Genomic DNA, 22,341 nt, shown 5'->3' with positions numbered 1-22,341 from the left:
GCAAATATTGGCTCTTAACCCAAACAGCCAACTTTAAGTGCAAAACCTCACTTCTAAGCTTAAATTGCCATCGCAACTTGTTGAGACACAGACCATCAAAATTGTCTTCATGTAGGTCGAACAATGCAGGAGAAACTCTGAAAAAAAAATCACTATACTTATGAATTAAGTTCACACCATTATGGTTGATCGCAATAAAAACTGCCATGATTAATCAATATTGTCTCTCCTTTGTCCAAGACTTCAGCGAAAAGGAAAAACTTTAAAAATCTAATTGTACTACCCCTAAAAAACCACTCCTTTTTGAGTTGTGAAACTTTTCTTTCATATATTGGTTCTTACTAATTTAAATTGTTTGCCTTAAAGATCTTTTCAAGGGATTTCAATGGAGAGTCGCACAGAGTTGGTTGTTGATCATGGAGATTCCACTTGCTATGTGGATGAAATTTTGGAACATCATGCATTGCCTATCCTCGTTGAAATCAGTGACAAACCCATTCTAATGCATGGTAATGCCCGTCCACATGTACCTTTAACAGCTTAACATCAGGGCCTGAGCATGGTCAGCCCGTTCTCCAGACTTGAACCCCATTGAACATCTATAGGATAACATCAAAAGATGAATAAGAGCACGCCCATCACTTCCTCATTCACTCCACGATCTTGAAAGGACTCTTTGTTCTTTAGAATGGTTGGAAAGAATGGTCAACCTCCAGCAAAGAGACATTTCAAGACTGGTAGAAAGTATACTGAGGTGTCTTCGAGATCACGAGATTAAGGCAAGAGGAGGCAATACGCAATATTGAAATGTTAATTAAAAATCTAAAACAAAATTAAAACTTTCTTCTTTTTTTTTATTTTCCTTAGCAATTTACTTTTTTTTTACTTTTTTAGACAAAGACTCAATTATTATAGTTTAAAAAACGTGAAACTTTGATTAATATATAAAAATATGTACAAATCAAGTTAAGTTGGTGGAATTTTTGGCCTCTTAGTGTATATATATTTTTGCTTATAATAATATATGAATAAAAAAAAGAATAAATATAAAGAATAGAGTAAATGAATTAATGAAAGAAAGAAAAATTAATTGAAACAATTAAAAGGAATTGAGCTGCAACAGGTAAATACCGTAAAAACAACCAAAAAGGTAAAATAAAGAAACAAGTCACAACAAGTTTAAGAATAAGAATATCAAATGAAATCAAGGAAGGAAAAAGATTAACTGAAAGCAATCTTTAAGCATAGCAGAACGGAAAGGCATAATGCTACTTTTTGTACAAAAGAAAACAAAGCGTTATTTTGCCTACTCCAAAAGCTCCTAATTTACTAATGTACAAAGATAATGGATTTAATTTTAAGTTAAATAAATTGAGTGAGTTAAATTTATCCGTCCGAGTATTACATACAACTAAAATTGATAATTGTTTTTTTGGAGGGGGGGGGGGTTATTCGTGTGAGTATAAGCGGGTACGAATTAGGGTAGTGGGCGGGCGCGGCGAACGGGCGAACTGCGAAGCCGGCCCTGCTTCTTCTTCTCTACTTCTCTCCTCTCGGGCCCGATCCGATTCAATGAACGACGGGGCGGACGAATGCGGCTGTGACGTCACGACGGCGCCCTCTCGCTCGTCCCTCCACGACCATGTTCCACTTCGACTGATACCTTCGGCGCTTGTTTACCATTTTATTTAGACTTTATTGGACGTTTTCTTCTGGTCTCTTTCCCCGTCTTTGTTTATATGCGGCCGTCGACGTTTGTCTAAACAGGAAAAATGACCGTCGACTTCCGAGACTACTTTTGGGTGAGTGTTGACGACTTTTTTTTTCCACCTTTCCACTCGTATTTCGCCCGTTTCGAGGAACGGCGAGCGTTATTTGTGATTGCATCTGGGCCGTTCAATCTCGAGTCTCGTCTCTCACCGCCGGACGAAATTACTTCTCTCGATCGACTTCTCGCCCTTTTAATTTTTATTAAAATCGGTGAAAAACGAATACATGTCACGGGGCGCGAGTCGGCTGTCGATTTTCCTATCCGCTGTGTGGCAATATTTTAAGTTTCGTCTCGTTTCCGTTTTAAATCGAAACGTTCCGTTCTACGCCTCTCCGCGCCCGCTTCTCTGGATCTCGACCGTTTTCCGCCCTTCTGGGACCGGACTTGAATATTTTTCGCTTCTAAACGTTCCCAGCTTACAAGCCGCCTTCTTATCACTGCCGTCCTTGATTCGTTCCAACCCCCTGTTTAAATAAGATAAAAATAATAGCAACGTCCCTCTCACTTGTCACATCCGTTTTGATATATTTAATTTCTTGTTTCCTCGGCCTAATAATTCCCATTATTACAGTTATTGCCCGGATGAATTGATTGTTCATTGGTGGGACAAACAACGATCTATAGGGTTTATTGTTTTCAATCGTGTAAGATCGTTTGTTATCGTTATCGCGCTAAATTATTATTTTATTTATCCTCTTTTTCAACCATTCCTCCCTTTAAAAATATCTTCTTTCTCAATCATAAAAAGTACAGCCAACTGAAGGCTAGATTACAGATATGAGTTAACTCAAAAGCGTCAAATCGTTAAAACACAAAATACTTTAGTACAATCGGTTACAAAATTCTTCACTTGCATAATATGCCCGAGCTCCTCCCAAATTGCCCGTAAATTGTTACAGAGAATTCAGGTTTAAATATCTCTTGAAAGTTTAGTTGATAAATTATTTTACCCTGAATAAGACGTGATTATTGTACAGTAATTGCAATTTTATGGTTTATTACATAAGAAAAGTTGTTAATTGGGGGAAAATAAATCACTGATAATGACTACTTATATAAAAATGTCAAACCTGACCCTATCCGTCAAGCTATGAGGCTTCATTTAAAAGAATAAGAACGACGATAATCCCAGAGGACTTATAAGTGTACATGCCTACCTCTGGGCTCACCTATCCTAAAACATTAGTGATAACAATAATATTGACATTTTTTTCCACATCCTACATGTATTTGTAAAATTTAAACAATGTTTATAAATCCCAGGCCCTGAAGATGATCTCAATAAAGATCGAAACGTTGGCACGATANATCGACGATGGATTTTAAAAAAATTATGCTTGAAAAAAATAAATGACTAATAGAACGTACATTACAATAAATAATCTGTCAACGAAACTCTCAACACGACACGCAAGAATGCCACAATTACACAGAAAACAAATATTTTGAGCCCTGAAGATTTAAACAATGTTTATAAATCCCAGGCCCTGAAGATGATCTCAATAAAGATCGAAACGTTGGCACGATAAAGAAAATGTTTTTCTGAAACCTACCATCCCACCAGACCATATCTCACGATCTCCAAACAATCATTAACTAACGGTCACTACACACTAATATTGATTGCTTTTATAAAATGGTATAGGTCAGTAAAATGTGCCTTCTAATGTCGAATAATTTGAGCAATGATGTCCCAAACAACTTGCAAGTGTACATGCTGACCATCTGGGCTCACCTACCCTAAAACGGTGATAATGATAATATTGACTGCTTTTATAAAATGGTAAAGGTCAGTAAAATCTGCCTTGTTATGTGCCTTTCATCTCGAAGAATCTGAACGATGATAAACCCAAACAACGAAGAAGTGCATATGCTGACCATCTGGGCTCGCCTACCCTAAAAGGTTTTGAATGACCATTGTTGCCCATCCCCTAGATCATGTATAAATTGTCAGGTTGTTGTTAGGGTTTGACAGACCCAGCATGTAAGATGATGATAGACCAAATGGCAAGAATAGGCACACTGAAATACAGAAATAAAAAAATATATATATGGAGTTTTATCAAGTCCCCATTGATAAAAATGTCCTTTTTTTCCCCAATATTTTATTGCAATGTGCAAATTTCTGATTACAACAATTAATTTAAGGCTTAATAGATATATTTACAACTATTTCATGGTTGCATTGAGGGGGGGGGAGGAAAACTAATATTGTTCTCCCATTTACTTAACTAATTGTGCTTCACTACCTATTCCTCATAAAGGAGATAGTCGTGGAAGAAAAACTGGACACAGCTGATAGTACTGTTTGATCTTCCAACAGAAATTGGTAAGGAGATCTACACCACCAACGCAATTGAGTCGCTGAATTCGACATTACACCAGGGCCATTTTCTCTTGGAACACCTTATGAATTTGGATGAGATCCGAAACTATTGGGGTTATGAAAAAGTCTTATTGTGAAGTGTGTTTAAGTCTTGTTGGTTTAGTCATGTATGTTGATTCTATGTTAAACGTGGGTCTAGGTGTAACCCAAGGTAATGAATGCAGTCAGATTTGGGGATATAAACATTGTTGCACTATATTGTGAGAAGAGATTTGCTTCAGAGTAAATGTGACAAGGACGCATTTTCTAGTGTCTATCCGAGTCTGCTATACATGTGTTATGTCTCTGCAGATCTTCCGCGGATAAATTGAGGTCAGAGGATAGTACAGCCATGCCATTGGCAAAAAATGCGATGGTGGTAGGTGTAATTGAGACATTTGCGGTATAAAGGATATGGAGTATTAGTCCAAGCACACTGCCCTATGGTGCATTCTGCAGGCAGAGAACAGTAGTTAGAGTAATCTGTCCTGAAAGAACTGCTGTGACAGATAAGTGTGGAGGATTAAGTAGTAGGTACTTGGAAGGACTTGCTTAATTTGTACAAGAGACCCTTGTGCCACAGGGTTGAACGCTTGTGGCTACATCAAAAAAGGCTCCCATACAATATTTATTGCGCTCACGGGAGGAAGATATGTTGTCTACAAAATGAAACACTTGAACTGTGGAATGGTGAGAAGGAAAGCCAAATTGATGATATGGAAGGTTAGAGGAGTTAAATTTTGGCAGACCGTCTTGTAGGAAGAAGTTTTTCAACTGCTTTGGATATGATGAGGAGTAAACTAAGATTATGTGGTGAGGCTTTAGTTTGCCAGGTTTCAAGAAGAGGATGGTGTTCATATATTTTCAGAGTAAGGGAAGCTGGGTAGTGTAGCATTTACAATTATAAAGATATATGAGGAATATAACAGCTTTTTTTTTAAAGATTTGTTTGAGAATTGTAATTAGGTCAAAACCAGGAACCATTGATGAAAGTAGTCATAAAATATTTAGAACAAACTTATTAACTATATGGAATATAATAAAATAAGTTCAGAGAAAACGCAGTTGTGTTAAGGCACATTTTTTTGTAAAAGTTTTAAAAAATAAATTTAAAACTGTTAGGTCCATTATTCATTACTGATAATTTATAGAGTGCTTTTGTTAAAATTAGAAAATAAAATTTTGAAATAAGTATTTTTCATTTTTTCTTAGCTCACTAAATCATATCTAGAACTGACTAATCATTACTTTACATTCCAATCCTAATAAAATATTACATTTGTTTGTCATTGGTGACAGTACAATTCTAAATTAGGCTGGTTGTGAATGATATAGAAAAACATTCTCTGCATGTTTTACGGCTTTTTTAAAGAGTAATCTATGTCCAAAATAATGTGTTCTGAACTAGAGTTTGAAATATTAAAGATATGATAAAGTTTTAAGTAGAAAATAATTCATTTTAAAATAAATTTGTTGCCATTGAAATTAAATGTAAGTAGGTTATTGAGTTTAGGTCATTTTGATTTTGACTTTCACCTCCCCCATCCATGATTTTATATCGTTGTTTGTTGATACTTAGTCAACATAGCAATTCATAGCAATAAGTATGAAATGGTTGGACAGATATAAACTAAGTATATAAGGCATGATAGAGTTTTATAACTAAGTAACTTTGTCAAAATTTTGTGACAGTAAGAATTTGTACTATTTGTTAATTGATATTTTGCATTTTAGGGGGAAAAGAACAATGGGTTTGATGTGTTATATCATAATATGAAACATGGACTTGTTGCCAGCAAAGAATTGGTCGAGTTTTTGAGGGAAAGGTAAATTTTTGTTTTAATAGATTTTCACCGTTAATATTTTGAATTGATATTGCAATGTTAATTTATCAATTAGATCATCCATTGAAGAAAATAATTGGAAATTGGTTAGTAAACTTGCAAAACAAGCCAGTGGAAGTTGTACACAAGGAACATTTGCCCCGTTATGGGCTCTTCTCCGTACAACGGCTGAAAGACTGGCCTCGCTTCATCTTCAGATGGTCCAAAAAGTGGGTGATCTAATGAAAGAAGTTTCAAAATATGCTGATGAACTACACAGAAAGCACAAAACGGTAGCTATTTCTCAAAATAATTTATTGCACAATTCAACACATACATTTGTGGCAAATATGTAAAATTTTGAACATTTCTTAATTATTGACTTGGTGGTATTTTAGGTAAAAGAGGAAGAAGGAGGAACTCAAGAAGTGGTACTAGCCATACAATCTACTTCTCTGACTCTTCAGAAGGCAAGGGATTCTTTCACACAAAAAGGAATTGAACTTGATAAATTAAAGAAAGAGAGTGCTTCACCTCGTGAATTGGAAAAAGCGGAGCAAAAGTTACGTAAAGCTCAAGATGAATACAAAGTTTTAGTAGAAAAGTATGGGAGCATTAAGGAAGAATTTGAGAAGAAAATGTCTATGGCATGCAAGGTAATTTTACTGCATTTGCTTATTCCTTATTTTTATACTGTTTATATTTTCAATATTTAATGTTTTTTTGTGTTTATTATTTAGAGAGATGTTTATATAATGTATCATAATTTTGATAATAAATTGCTTTTGTAGACCACAATTTTATCCTTTTTTTTATCAGCAGTGTTAAATATGTACTTACGTGATTAAAGTCCTAAATTAGAGAATTTATAAATTCTAGCACTTTCAAGAAATAGAAGAGGTTCATCTTAAACAGATGAAGGAGTTTCTAACTACTTATGCAGAACTTGTGGAAAATAATCATGATTTAATGGGACAGGTGAATAATACTATTATATTAATTGAAATATTAAAAACTCAACCATGTTAAAATATACAAAGGACACATAAATAAAACAACCTTAGGCTTGTTGCGTTTACATTTACACAATAAAATCCACAAAATATATTTACCTAACAACTGCATTTTTGTTTTAAATACTAATATGAATAAACGTTTAGGTTCACATAGAATTCAAACGTCAGTGTTTAGAAATGACTGTGGAAAAATTACTGGAGCAATTTGTTTTAAATAAGTACACTGGACTTGAGAAACCAGGTAATTCATTTAAGAAATGTGTGAAATCATTATTATGGATTAGATAGTAAAGTTTAATATTTTATTTGTCAGGTTCTTTAGAAGTGGAGGGTATCATGGATGTTTTTTCAACTTCCGATTCCAATAAAGCTAGTCAGCAAGGCTCTATCGCTTCAACAACACAGCCTACAAATAAACGGGAAGGTAATTCTGGTATATGGGACAAATCAAAGCAGTCCCGCCGAGCTACCTCACTCCTCAATATCTTCTTGCCTAACTCCCACGGTATGTACTCCTTTACCCTTCCAACCATTGTGGATGAAATCTTCAGGATTGTAGTAATGTTGGCGGTAGGAACATCACTATATTAGGATGTTTTCACAAATTTTGTAACATGCGATCTAACCTGGGTGCTGTGACCTTTAGATATATTGAAACTTTTGGGTGTTTTAGAACTAAGGAACTTCTGTGGCAGTATTTTGTTTCATTCACAATTGGACTGTATTTGTAGTTTCACCGCTTTGTTAATACGGTAGAAAGTTTATGGTGCTGCTGGGTTAAATTATATTTTCCTGTTTATCTCTTCTTAATGGTAACCATTGTTACATTGGAAACTTTCAGGTAGGTTGGATTTATATTAAATATTAACACTATTTCCATGCATGCATATGTTTTTGTATATACAAAACTTATTAAAGGTTTTAGTTGTCACACATATGCTATTCATTTGCACTATCAACTGTATAAATGTTGACATAGAGAAAGAAAATAGAAATTTGTTACCAAATAAATTATTTCAAAATATCTGTTAATGTATGTAGGTAAATTAAAAAGTAATTTCCATTTACAGGAATCTGTTATATTTATCTAATTTATTCTTTAAAGCCAAATTCTGATAATAAAGTAAAACCCAAGAAAAATATCAATATATTTTCTTGAAAAAGTACTTCATATTGTCATTTATAAATTAAAAACAACTTTAGAATTAAAAATTATTTCATTTACAAAATAATATGGAACTTTATTTATACATTTTCAAGATTCGCCGTTAGAAATTGGTGGTTGTTACTTTATTTCAATTTGGGTGCATTCTGAGGCATGTAACTGCACGGATACACATGATAGTTACACCATTAATGCAAGCAATTCTTCATTAGATGCACAATACAATATAATACAATATTGCACAATATTTTAAAATGGTAATCAAGTATTTTATTTTACCAGAAAAATACATTTTGATTTTTCATAATGTCTTTGTTTTAAAAATTTAATTCTGGGCAGGCAAAAAGAATAAATTATACAAGTATAGTATGAGCTACGCTTATCAGTCAGTTATTTTTTTGAGAAACAAATTTTCTAATTGTTTAAACAATTTCTAATTCATTTAACATTGATTTTCTAATTTTGAAATAATAAAGAAAGTAAAACAAAGAAAGTAAAAAAAATTATTTTCTCATAATAATTACTGTATGTTTCGTAACAAATCTCACACATCAACATGTCTTAAATATGTAGGTGCGTGTGCACACATGCACATACATACTAAAACAAACAAATAAACACACTGATATACTTGTTCTTATTTACCTACATACCTACCAACATATTTTTTCCACAATTATAATACATACAGTTGTTGAAGAGAATTAATGTACAAAATGTTAGCCTACTTTTAGTGTGCGTTGTAAAGAAGCAAGAAACAAATTGTGATATGTATCGACCCTGGAGAAGAACAATTCGTGTGACATTTGATTATTGGCATTTTAGTTTAGTAAACTAAGTTAAGTAAGCATATTTTTGAATAATGACAGACTTGTCTTCTTTTTTTTCCACGTTAAATGTATTACTGGGTTAATGAGCTAACAACAAACTAAGTTATGTATGTACTAATAAAGTTATAGTACATACATGATGTGTAAGCATATAAAAACATATTAAAAAAAAAGTTAAGGATTTTTAATAAATCCTTGGATTTGCTAAGGAAAACATGATTTTGAATAATCTTGAATTATACACTATATGTATAATTACTTTAAAAAAAAAGAATATATATATTCTTCATTTCGTTAGTGCGGGTTGTCAAATTGCAATATAAGGTTTTAGTTTTCGGAATGGCAATGTTTTGGTACATAATAAATTGCTTTTCCACTTGGCATCTTTTTCAATGTCATATAGATTTTAAATTTTGAAAATTTTTATAGCATTATTTTTAATTGTAATTTATTTTAAAGGTTGGGATAGGAGGTTGTATCATCATTAAGTATAAATACTACAATGCTAATATTTAGTTGCAATGATGCATTGGAATATTGTGGAAAAACTTCTCATCCATTTTATTGTTGTTCTATTTGTTCACTTAGATCCACAATTTCCTATCTTTCATAAATTATCCTCTCCTTTTAAAAACCTTTGTCTGTTTTATCGTTGTTTTAATCTCTGTAAGAAACCAATTAATAACAAACGTTATAATTCAAAAATTGCGAACACTTTTTACAACTGATAAGCTAAATTACTATCATTTGACTGTCATTTATAATTTTTAGTTCGGAAACTGTATGGAAAAATTTCATTGGCGAAATTTAAAACATGTTTCTGGCTTATCTATATAATTGAGAATTGCAAAATGAATACAAATTTAGTTTTCAAAAAATTTATTACAATTAACACATTAAAATTGTGTTTTTGTAATCACAGAATAATTAACTTGCGTTAATAAGTTATCAATTTTAATTGCGAAATATACATCGCTTATTTTAAAATATTTTTTTATGAAAATATTAACAGACTTTCTTATTAATTTGTTATTATATTCATATTTTACTGCCGATAGTTCTTTACGATAAAAAAGCAATCTAATTGTCAGTAATCACCTACTTTGCCTTATATATATTTAAAAAAAAAAGAGTTAAAATAATTCACAGTTCTATGAACTTTGAAACGTGCCTAATTCATCAAATAAATTTTTTGGTCTTTTAAGAAATATTATTATTATTTTATATTTTTATTAAACGTGTGTATTACCAGATAAACATGTAGTACAATACAAAATGATTACACATATATAAACGAGACAGAACACCCTGTAATTACAACTATGTGTTGTTAAATTATTATGATTACTGTATTTATTTATTTTTTAAATTAAAATTATTTTTTACATTGCCATTTCACATTTTTAAAAAAGAAAGTTTTTGTTCAATTATATTTTTGTGTTTATTTTAAAAAAAATTTATGTGCTACTTTTAAATTACGACCATTGAATTAACATTTAAATCTGTGAAATTTCTTGATGTACATACTACTTAAGAGTATTTTATTAAGACTTTTTTGCAATATCTCAAGGGATATGGGACAATGCAAAATCATGATTTGCTTTATTTTATTTTATTTTAATTGGTATAAGTGTACTAACCTTATTTTTTTTTTACAAATTTAATATAAAAGTGAGGGTAGTGTGTGTGTGGTGTGAGGTGTCGTGTGATGTGTTGCAGGCAAGGACGGTCCAGTTACTTTGGCAACGTCAGCACCTACCAGTCCACTGCCCACAGATTCTACTTCTAGTATCTCTCGTCAACCTCTCAGGGGATCAAAATGTAATTTAATTTTTTTTTTTTGTTTCCACACCCTATAAAGCTGTATCACTTCAGTCACTTTCTTACTATTTAACTTTTTTACAAATTTAATCAATAGTACTTTATTGCTTAAAATTGTTCGCTATTATGAACTTTTTTAGGGTGACCAGATTAGTTTAAAATAAATATTACATAAATCTATAAGTAAATTATGCATCTTTTTTCGCCATTTGCTATACTAACTAGAAAAATACGTATAATTTTATTATTTACCAGTTTTTGTTTAAAATAATTCCGGGATGAATAGGTATTTTGAATGTTAAACGGACGCATTGTTCTGAAAATTCTATTTTATTTTCAAAATGTTTTTACTTATTTACTTGAGCCATATGCTGTGCAGGTGCATTATATTAGGTGGATAACCTAACAATGTGTACATAATCTGCATGAGATATAATGTACCTGCATTGATGAGGGCTCAAGTAAAGACGTGAAAACGTTAAGAAAATAGAATTCTCACAATGTCCCAGCTGTTTATTGTTCAAAAAATGCTATACTTCCTCGAAAAATATAATTTATATTCGTCATAATGTAATTTATTTTAAATAATCTCAGGGATTGAACCATTAAACCTTATGGCATGAAAATCCCTTGATTTATTTGCACTTAAATGTGAAGCTTAAAACCTTACAGTGATACTTCTACTAACTGATATTATTATTAAAACAACATAAAGTGTGGAATTTTTATTTATTCTATAAAAAGTAACATAGTCAAAAATACATTATCAATTGAGCATAAATATTGCTTTTGTAAACAATCTAATTTGATTTTTAAAAAAGAACAACTATGTGGAAACGTTAAATTCACATAAAATGCTATATAAATGAAGATATTTTAATATAATAAAGAATTATTTTAATTGGAAGAATATTAGTTATACTAATTCATATACATAGAAATAAATGATGCAATATCTAACGATTGAATTTTGACATAAATTATTTTGATTTAATACATAAGTCAAGTAAAGTAGAGATTGACCAAATTTTATGGGTTATACTAAGCATATATTTTTTTCTCAATATTGTCAGTACTGCATGGGAACTCCAGATTTCTTATTCGACCAACAGTGTGTATACTTTGTATAGAATATTAAGTGAAGTAATTGTATGTTACTTTGTACATATCTATCAAGAGATGTGATGCACTTTTTCCCCTTTTGCATGCTTTTATGATTCAATTAAGAATTAATCAATCACTAATATTGTATATTAGTTGTTTGTCATCTAATGTACGTGGGGCAAATATATAATCTGTTTCGTAAATTTTTCTTATTAATGGCAATTAGGAAGGATGTAGAAGTGAAATTTCTCTAAATGGCGATCCATGTTGATTTCTGAAAAGAAAATTAAAGTAGCATTAAAAAAATTATTTCCTTGTATGAATTATTAGGATTTTCCCCTCTCTATCAGGAAATGTTTTTGTTACTTGTAAATGTTTTGTGTGCTCTTTTATGTTTTCTCGCATGTAACAATTTTGTTAACAATTTAATAAACAACAAGACTTCAGGTGACTGACACATTAGATACCTATGAAAAAGCCATGTTCTAAATTAATTTTTTAATATCTTAATTAAATTGTTTCATTTGGCTCTAATTTTGACGATATACATGCCATCGTATGAATAGCAAAGTGTAAATTTATTTCTTATTACTTATCTACTGACACACTATTTCAAAATAACGTTTTTCATATTTTTAACTTAGTTAACATTTGAAAAAAGTGTTTTAAGTGCTCATACTTACTATGAGAAAAAAAAGAATTGTTTCTTTAACCAATGTATTTTTTTAGAAAAATAAAAGGAAAAGCTGGCCTACTAATAGATGAAATCCTGAACTGGTATTTCATATGGTAAATCAGTTATTTTAAAGGACATTTGAATATGTGAGTTTGTAAGAATCAATATTTTTTGCTGTTAATTATTAACAGATCGGATTTATAAGAACTCTTCTAATGATGATTGTTGTTACTGTAAATTATTAACTGGTCACCCTATGCAAAGCTTAAAATATATTTACTATTGCTTAATTCTCACTAAATTTTACATATGTTCATAGTGCTACTAACATTTTATAAACAAATACTTTCTTTTAAATTGTAATGAGCAGGTTTGTGTATGTATGTGTGAGTATGAATGTTCTAAACTAATTAACAAAGAATATTATCTATGTTATCGTTGAATTAACCAAGTTTTTTTTTCACAGTTCATTAATAATTGCTTTTCCACATGTTCAGATTTTCCATTCTATCTCCATCTTTTCTTCCCCCTTTCCTTTGGCGGGACTGTTTATAATTTTAAAATATTTAATTTTTACGTTATGTGTTACTTTTGTGTGATGATGTATAATTTACTATACTCTTCACACATGTTTTCATCCTCGAATAAACACATATTTATGCTACCATGTATATATAATTTATATACAGTCAACTCTATATTTATACAATTTCAGCAGTTAACGCAATTTAAATAGAAAATATAAAGTACATTTTTATTATTTGCAGGAGAAATTTTTATTTCTGTTGCCGATTAATCTGTTTTACTCTCATCTTGAGAGGGTTTAGCCGAAATTGCGTGAGTCATTCTATGTTATCATTTACATAGAAAACTTCAACTCATTGTTGCTTAATGTATCTTTGGAACAAACGCCCTTGCTTATCATCTTAGATCTCATATATCACTCTATATAGCTTTTTGTGCTATGGATATGATGCACATTTGAAAAAATGTGTTACATCATGTATTGATGTCGCTTTCTATTATTCTATGATTTACCTGTAACAACTGGTCTGAGAAAAATCGAATATTGAACGTCTTTTTTTTTCCCTCATCAATAATGTAATTATATTGTTTATACATTTTCGATTCAAGATTCTGCATATATACATAAAAAAAAAGTGTTCACTTATTTACCTTTAATTTTTTTATGTCATTATCTTGAGTATAGTCAATATATGTCTTACAATTGTTTATATGCCAGTGATTTACCATTATGGTGATACCACCTCATTTACCTTTAAAGCTTATACAATTAAAATTACATCACAAATCCTCATTTTAGTCTAATCCAAATTGTATTCTTTCTGCCTGTTTTTTGGCGAAACAAAATTTGTTCAGGCTTGTTCTTTCAGAGATTTAACCTGATCTTAATTTTACCCAGCACATAAAAATAATTATCTTTCTTACAGAAGAAAGGAGCTGTGCTGGATGACCCCATATTTAACTTTTTAGTAAGTGTCCCACAAAGATCACTGTGATTGAATAACGGAGAACCTAAATAAAGGATTAAGTTCCTGATTTTCATTTAAAATATATTATAAAATGTGCTGTTTGAGAAATGAAAATTGTCCCGTTTGAGAATTTATTGGGAGAATTTATGAGAATTCTTTTTACTCGCAAACCTCTACCTATGTGTAACCTGTCTAAAAAGCTCTGTTTCTCCTTAATAGTTCAAAAACAATAGAGATTAATGAAATCGTTTGTTGGCTAAAAAAGGAATAAATAAATAAATACATCAAATAAATATATCAAAAATCATGCACGTTTTAAAGTGAACTTCAAAAGCAATAATCCATAAGTGTTATGCCTAAACATACTTTGAGCGTGCATAGAAGTAAAGTGAAACATGTTTGACTGACAGATTGTACATAGTACACATAACAAGTTCTTTAGTAGAGGGGTTGGAATTTTATAATTTTATTTCGTTTATTTGTGCAACATTTTTTTTAAAATTTAAATAAATGTACTTCTTGTTCCAATGAGTTGGCTGTATGAACTTAACCGTTCATCAAAAGAAGAGCCATGTTTATCTTATTGACAATATGCTTCTATGGGTGTAAAAAAAAAACAACTAAATCACTTGTAGTGAAACATGGCATCCTTCTTAAATTTGAATTTGTTAGAATTATGTTGTTATAGCTAATCTTGAAATAAATTAAATTATTAATTGCTTATTAATTGTGTGGTAATTTTAAAGAAAGTTGCTTTAATGTAATAAGAGCTGAAAGTTTATAATCTCTCAGTGTCTTTCTGTTCTAACTGGCTGACAGATGTCTGCGAAATAGCGTCACCTACAGGCATTTCTGCTTGGACATCAGGTCTAGTTGCCTCTTACTTTTATGCACTTTAAAATACATTTATTTTTTCTTAGTAATTTTAGATTTGTATTTTTTTCTTACTTTGCACTAGATGATAGTAACATTTTAGTATCACTAGTTAGTTACATGAATGCCTTTATGTTAATTTTGTTGACATTTTCAGGGATTTTTTTTTATTTTGATTTTTCTGGTCCAGTTTTTTGTTATTAGATATTTTATTTTAACATCAAACATGCATTGACTATCCCTGGACGTGTTACTTTTTTAAAAGTTATTATTAGGTTAGGTATTTTTTTAAAATATATTTTTATTCTTAATTAGTTTAAGAACATATCTCCAAAATGATAAAAGTTATGTATCTAATATATAATAAACATTTGTTTGCTAAAACAAAATAGGGTTCCTAAGGAGTCGTCGAGATAAAAAAAAAGAAAAGAAAGGGAAGAAGAAGAAGGATGCTGTAGCTGATAATACAAGTAACAAAGAAGAAAAATCAGATACGTAAGTATTGTTTTATTCATTTTTTTAATTGAAAACCAATCATTCTTGCCCCCCTCTCACCAGGTATCTGTCAGCACTTTGAATGCTCTGAATCATCCTGGTCTTTTTATTCTTGCTGTGTGCTGCGGTTAGAAAAAAGCATTCAGCAAATTAGAAGGACCAGATCGATCTGAAATAGTAAACATAAATAACAATATGTCGCATTTTTTTAAAGGGAGGAAAAAGAAGACGCACATAAATCGAAAACGCCTACACCAGAAGTAGATGATGAAGGATATTGTGTGCGACCAAAAGTAGAATCGTGGGAAATCGATAAAGGGAGCAGCTTTTATTCTAGCTCTGATACAGATTCAGGTGTTTAATACTATTTTTAACTCTTTTGTTCTTTAAATTAAAATATATTTTCACTTAGTAATTACTAAGTTTACTTTAACTACAGTCATAGAAATGGCAAATTAATTTCCCAATTATCATTTTAAAGGAATATTCAAAGGGATAGTTAAGAGGAAACTCTTCTATATTGAGAGTAAGCTGTATTTATTTGAAATATTACTCCCTCCCCGTGTTTTTAATGTGTAAGGAAAATGCATGTTTAGGGTCAGATTTTTGTTGTACGTATAACATATATATTTTTTTGTACTTTTTTGTAATGGTACACTAAGTTATCCAAGCCAATGTAAAAAAAAAATCAGGATCCACATATGGAAAAATGTCACTAAAGGTCATAAACTTGGGGACCGCGGTAGCCGAGTGGTTAGCATGAGAGACTCTCACGCCGTGGTCGCCTATGGCCCTTTTTTCCCGATAACCCCCAATTGAACAACATACATACGAATTCGTCGTGGCTAATATGCAAAGATCATAAGGCCAATTTAAAAAAAGAAAAAAAAAAAAAAAAAAAAAAAAAAAAAAAGTCATAAACTTAACTTGAGTTTGTACACTAAAATCACAACATTAAAACTACTCAAACAATCTTTAGTAAAATTGTTGTGTTACTAATTTTTTAACTATTTTAGATGAAGAGAGGGAGAAAAAGATTAGAGTTGAAATAAAACCTTTAAGCAATGGGGCTGCACCAATGAGTGCAAGTGTGGATGAATTACGTGCCACGGTTGAAAATTTATCATTATCACCTTTAGGAGGCACAGTACCTGTAAATATTTATGAGCTTAAACATCATATAAATCAATTAATATATTTTTATAAATAATTCATTTATTTTTAGACTCGCCGGACAAATCCAAATGCAAGCAATCATATGAAAAGGTCGCAATCAGTTTCACAGCAGATTGGAGGGTCTGTATACTTACCCGTTTTGTTCTCATATTCTATTTAAATGAATTACAATGGATATTGACTGAATATGAGTTATTAATTGCAGGAAAGTCAGCAATGATCTAGCAAATGTAAATTTAGTGCAGAGTCCTACAGGTTCTAGTGCTTCAACTCCTACAGGAAATCACCCGTATGCTCCACTTCAAAGTCCAACACCCCCTATAACAGCTGCTTCTAATCGTTATGCAGGTTAATTTTTGTGGTTAATTTTTTAAAATTTTATTTCTATGTTTTTATTGTCGAAATTGATACATTCAGATCTAGGAGATTTATTCTCTGAAGTTGGTGAAATTCAATCCAACACATTATCAAAACGTCAAGCATCTACACCAACTGTGTCTGTGGCTTCAACAATTGTCATTCCAAGACCACCATCAAGAAGAAGTGAGGTATGTAGGTTATGAAATTTTTTTTAAATCATTCGCATTTTGTATCAAACAAAAGATTACTCGAATATCAATTTAGTGGCATAATAAATAATCCGTTCTACTTATTTATAGGGGGGTGTACGAAGTCCCATTCCCAGTTCATTGGCTCATGGCGACAGCGTTGAATTTAGAGCGTCTGGAATTCCATTGGGATCGTCCAGAGGCCCTTCCCCATTAACGATTGGGATGGCAGATACAATTCCATTGGCTGTTGCATTCCATGAAATTATACATTGCTATTTCAAAGGAGCTGATGAAGAAAAGTAAGAATTCATTATTTTAAACAAGAAATTATAACAAGAAAATAATTGGGAAATTTTTTTTCAGATGCCAGGTCAAATTATGTGGTGATATGATGGTATCGTTTCCTGCAGGTATAGTTACAATACTTACAAACAATCCTAGTCCTGCGCAACTTTCATTCAAGCTACATAACTCAAGCAATTTGGATAGCATTTTACCTAATAAACAGCTAATTAATATGTAAGTTTAATTGTAATTATTATAATGTGTTGATATGAAGCAATTAAGATTGATATACATTTGAATTATTGTAGTCATAAACTCTAATTTTTGAACGTTTGTTCTTCCTTTTATAGAGACTCTGTTGCTATTAGGGAAAACAATGTCTTTGATTTTAATATGAGTGCCTTAACAGCCCTATTAAGAAGGCAAGCTGAACAGAACTCGACTGCGTCATATTTTAATGTTGATATACTAAAATATCAAGTTAGTTATTTTTTATCTTATAATCAAGAAATAATGTAATAAATTGTGTGAATTGTAATTAAAAATGATACCCTGTGTTTTAGATAAAAACTAAAACAGGAGCGGAGTCCTGCCCTTTACAGTTGGTTGCTTATTGGAAATGTGAAACTAATCAAACTGATCTAAAGATTGATTATAAATATAATTCACATGCGATGGCGTCTCCATCACCATTGCTGAATTTAACTGTCGCTGTACCAATTGATGGAGGAGTGACTAATTTCCAATCTAAGCCAACAGCAATATGGTATGCGCGTTACAATTTTTTTTTCTTTTTTATACACTTAAACTTCCATTATTCCTATGTTAGGGGGGAGAGGTATTTTCGAATATTCGAAAACCCCAGATAATTGACATACATTTTTATTGAGCCAATTGTTAGATAAAAATTAATTAACATGTAAAAAATATTATTTTTAATAAGAAACAAATAATGTAATTTATAGTACAAATGTACATAGATCAAAATTATCTACAGTTTTATTTAGAAAAAAATAACATGATTTTACTTTGTTTTTTGCTTCATTGCCTTTGAGGTTAATTCCACCTTTCAAATTCTTTTGAAATTTTTCTTTGAATCTCCTATTCAAAATAATTTAACAGAAGTTCCATATACTCTATTTCACTTTCACTCTATTAAGAGGTCGATAGCCCTCCTTTCTGTGGAGATCTGTTATTCCTTTTTTTATTAGACTGAACAGAAAATGAAGAAGGCTTTGTTCGTATCAATTTCTAGCTAATTTACCATGTCCCTGTCAATATTGATGAAATCCAGGATAGTTTTAATGTCAAGAAAAGAATCAGTTTTCATCAATTTCTGACACATTGGTGAAAAAATTAGAACTCCCTAAGCGACTTTTTGTGAACTTTTTATATATGATTGATTGATCAAAGTCACTTAATGTAGGTGTTATAATTATTTTCCTGCTACAGCACATCATTTGAGCAGCCTGAATTACAAAGTCAAAAAGTCTCTTCTCCTTCATGATATTGTGTACAGTTTGCTTGCAACTCCAAACTCTGTGAATTTTTTTTTTTAGGTTTCACCATTTTCAAAACATTTTATTAGTAATAATTTTCGTTCCATTGTTGACAAAACACCTTTTGTTTTTCAAAAAAAAAAAAAAGTTATGCACCTTGGTTAATGGGGGTTCTACTGTACTTATATTTCAATGTTGTTTATGCTATTTCAGTTATCTTCCGTAATATGTATATATTTTTTCCTTTGTGTTGTTAAAGGGTTCCGGAGAATCAAAGGGCGTTATGGAAATTCACAGAACTTAGTCAACATTGCGACAAAAATGGGGTCGGTTCATTGAGGGGTCGATTTGAAATTTCAAACGGCCCGAGTGTTCCAAGCACGATCGCTGCTCAGTTTAACTGTGAGGGTACAACACTCTCTGGAATCGACTTTAACCTTGTTGGTCATGGATACCGAATATCATTAGTGAAACGACAGTTTGTTTCAGGTACACTATAAATAATTATGCGACACAATTTCAAGGTTTATATTGGTTTTAATTTTCAAATAGGGAAATACATCTGTGATGGAAGCGAAGCAGAGACTAAATTTCGATATTCCACCCCTTCTAATTTGGATTGCTAGCATAAGCAACTCAATTTGATTTATTGTGATGGGCCTTAAAAAACATGTTATACCTACTTATCATGTTTAATTTCAAATTTTTAAAAATGTTAAGCTTATATAGAAAATTAAAGAAAAATGTGTATTTATTAAAAAACAAGTTGAATTATTGTTCTTTTTAATTGTTTTGGTATACTAACCACAAATATGCTATTATTTTTTATATTTAGTCTGTTGTAGAGGAGTAATTTTTTTGATCTGTATATAAATTATATTTATACAAATGGTTAATGTTCTGTTAAAAACAATGTGATCTAATTTAAAAGAAAGGAAAAAAGATTTGAGTAATATCTAATAAATCTGAAAATATATTTTCTTAACGTAAATGATAGTAAATTCCATAATACTCATATTGCCTTGTACCTAAGTCATGACATAAACCAATCAAGATAATTTACATTTAACTGTTTGCATTTCAAGTGATAGCAATTGACATACCAAATTTTTCATTTATTGAACTTTTAACATACATTAGAGAAAAAAAGTTTTCCTGTAAATACTTACTTTTTAAAACGTATTCTATATTTTTTTACAAATGATCATTTTAGTTACCGATAGGGATGAGGTTATGTTCAACACAATAGTGAATTTGTAAATATATTCTACAATTATTGCAATTATTGTATTAAATATTATTTTTATTATAATAAGAAATAATTTAGAGTCATCTTTGTTGGTATTTGTTGAAAATTTCATAGTTTACTCTGGCACATGTAAGCATGTGGACATGTATAGTGTTTATATGATTATATTTTCAAAGGAAACTAGAAAGTATAATATCTAACTATAAATTGTTCTTTTGTTTATTTTAGTCATTTTTTTATAACAATAATGCAGCTTGTTATAATTGATATTTTTGTAACTACAGAATTAAAGATACAGACTTGGCATCACTAAACAATTAAAAAAGCTCGATTAATTAATTACTTAAATCTTTTTTTTAAATTTCTTGAGGCAATGTTCAATTATTGCAAAGTGTCTTTATTGTCCCATTCCATTTTTGGAATAGGAGATAATGATTAAACTTTGCAACTAAACATGAAACTATGTTTAACATACCTTTAAATTACAATCATCTTAATGTTTATTCTTCAGTATTGTGTATGGTATCTAATGCCGTCCAATAATTTAAATGTTATTTTACAATGAAGCTAACTGTTCTCAGGTCATAAATTTTCTTTATTTCTTTTTATAATTGTGTTTAACACTAGAAAAATATTACCAATGTATTCTACTTATTATTATTGTGATATGATGTAATTAAGATATCATGATGACTTGCAATTAAATGATAACTATAACATTTTTAAAAGAATATCAGATTAGTGAAGAAGAAATCACTACATAAAAGTACATTCCTTTCTAACTTTAGAAGTCACAAAAATAGATTTTAGGAATATCAATTACTGAAATTTTATAGAGCTGTTTTTCTGAAAAAAAAAAAAATATAACTCACTATTGTTATGCTCAATATGGCTTTATTATTTATCACTATCCCCTATGTCCTTAATCCATTGTAGTATTTTTTACCCTAGTAGAGCAGTAAGGCTTTTGCATCCAAATACCCAGGAGTCTGCCTCGAATAACTCAGATCATTGAAATACTTGATAAACTTAAAATAATCATAAACACAATTACATATGCAACGCTACAGCTAGATCAGCAAATCCAGTGTACAATCTACACACAAAATTATAACTACAACTATTATAGTCTGTCTTTACAAGAACATATCTTTTGCATACAATTATATCTTAAGTAAGTATCAACATAACATAAATCACAATTTACTTGAAATGTGATAATTGTTGGCTCACGCCATGATGTCAGTTATGTATTTGTCACATAACCAGTCCCACGTTCAAATTCCAGCTATTTGAATTGTGTACAACACTGTTAGTAATTTCAATTTTCTCATAACTGTGCAAGCTGGCTATTTAAAACAAATAAAAAATTTACTACAGCAGTTGAAAAATGGAAACAGTTGTTGTCTACATGGATAATGCTATCTATATATAATAATTTGGAAGCAGAATTGGTTTTAAGCAAGGAGCGCTTTTTGTCAATATCAGTTATCTTCTGATTAATATAAAAGAAGATGCTTTAAAAATGAGAGGAAAAAGTTCAAATAATAGAATATTCAATAAATGTCCCACCATTGTATTACAAACACTCTGGATCAATTAGGAATCAGCATCTCCTCCCCTCTTGGTAATAACACCTCCATTTTTCAGGCGGAAATCTGGGCCATTAATGTGTGTTGTAGAACACTTATGGAAAATAAAATTAAGGGAAAAGATATTAGAATTTTTTCTGACAGTCAGGCTAGTCTTAGGTCACTACAAAAAGATTTGTCAACCTCACAACTGGTGGAGGAAACTGTAGATCTAATCAATAGGATCTCTTCCAGGTTTGAGAACAGAGTAACCCTTATTTGGATACCAGCACATAAACCAGCAGAATAGAAATGGCTATTCTCTATCTCAAGGAAGGGAATTAGGAGGCTGATAGGTATCCTGACGTGCCCAATGAGATGACACCTCTCCTTAATGGGTTCCTACCAGATCCCTTTTGCGTTTTTGTGAAATAAAAGAAGAAACGACGAGGCACTATCTCGCAGAGTGTGATAGGTATGCTAGGTCTAGATTTGAAATCTTTGAAGGAGAGGACATCACCAAATCACTCCCCGAGATTAAATGGTCCAAAATCTTGGGGTTTGTGAACAGGTCCAAG

At 30.9% G+C, this 22,341-nt stretch overlaps 1 protein-coding gene across 2 annotated transcripts; it reads left to right on the top strand.

The window, feature by feature from the left end:
* Positions 1–1,470: 1,470 nt before the first annotated feature.
* Positions 1,471–21,079, top strand: LOC106670462 (F-BAR domain only protein 2). 2 transcript variants are annotated; one of them, XM_024230424.1, is made up of 21 exons: positions 1,471–1,802; positions 5,871–5,962; positions 6,036–6,252; positions 6,358–6,615; positions 6,839–6,937; positions 7,120–7,216; positions 7,289–7,480; positions 10,690–10,791; positions 14,884–14,931; positions 15,330–15,432; positions 15,647–15,786; positions 16,449–16,585; positions 16,658–16,728; positions 16,814–16,956; positions 17,026–17,156; positions 17,268–17,458; positions 17,523–17,678; positions 17,795–17,924; positions 18,008–18,210; positions 19,203–19,432; positions 19,496–21,079. In XM_024230424.1, the coding sequence occupies exons 1-21, from the start codon at positions 1,773–1,775 to the stop codon at positions 19,567–19,569; spliced, it is 2,844 nt and encodes a 947-aa protein (XP_024086192.1). In that variant the 5' UTR covers positions 1,471–1,772; the 3' UTR covers positions 19,570–21,079. The 2 variants fall into 2 exon arrangements, with proteins under 2 accessions (XP_024086192.1, XP_014256328.1); XM_014400842.2 differs by lacking the exons at positions 10,690–10,791; positions 14,884–14,931 and having other exon boundaries at positions 1,479–1,802; positions 7,289–7,399.
* The last annotated feature ends 1,262 nt before the right edge of the window (positions 21,080–22,341 follow it).

The sequence above is a fragment of the Cimex lectularius genome, unplaced genomic scaffold, assembly GCF_000648675.2.
Source record: "Cimex lectularius strain Harlan isolate CLEC.00 unplaced genomic scaffold, Clec_2.1 scaffold31, whole genome shotgun sequence".
Classification (NCBI taxonomy): Eukaryota; Metazoa; Arthropoda; class Insecta; order Hemiptera; family Cimicidae; genus Cimex; species Cimex lectularius.
This window is presented reverse-complemented; position numbering and strand designations above follow the sequence as displayed.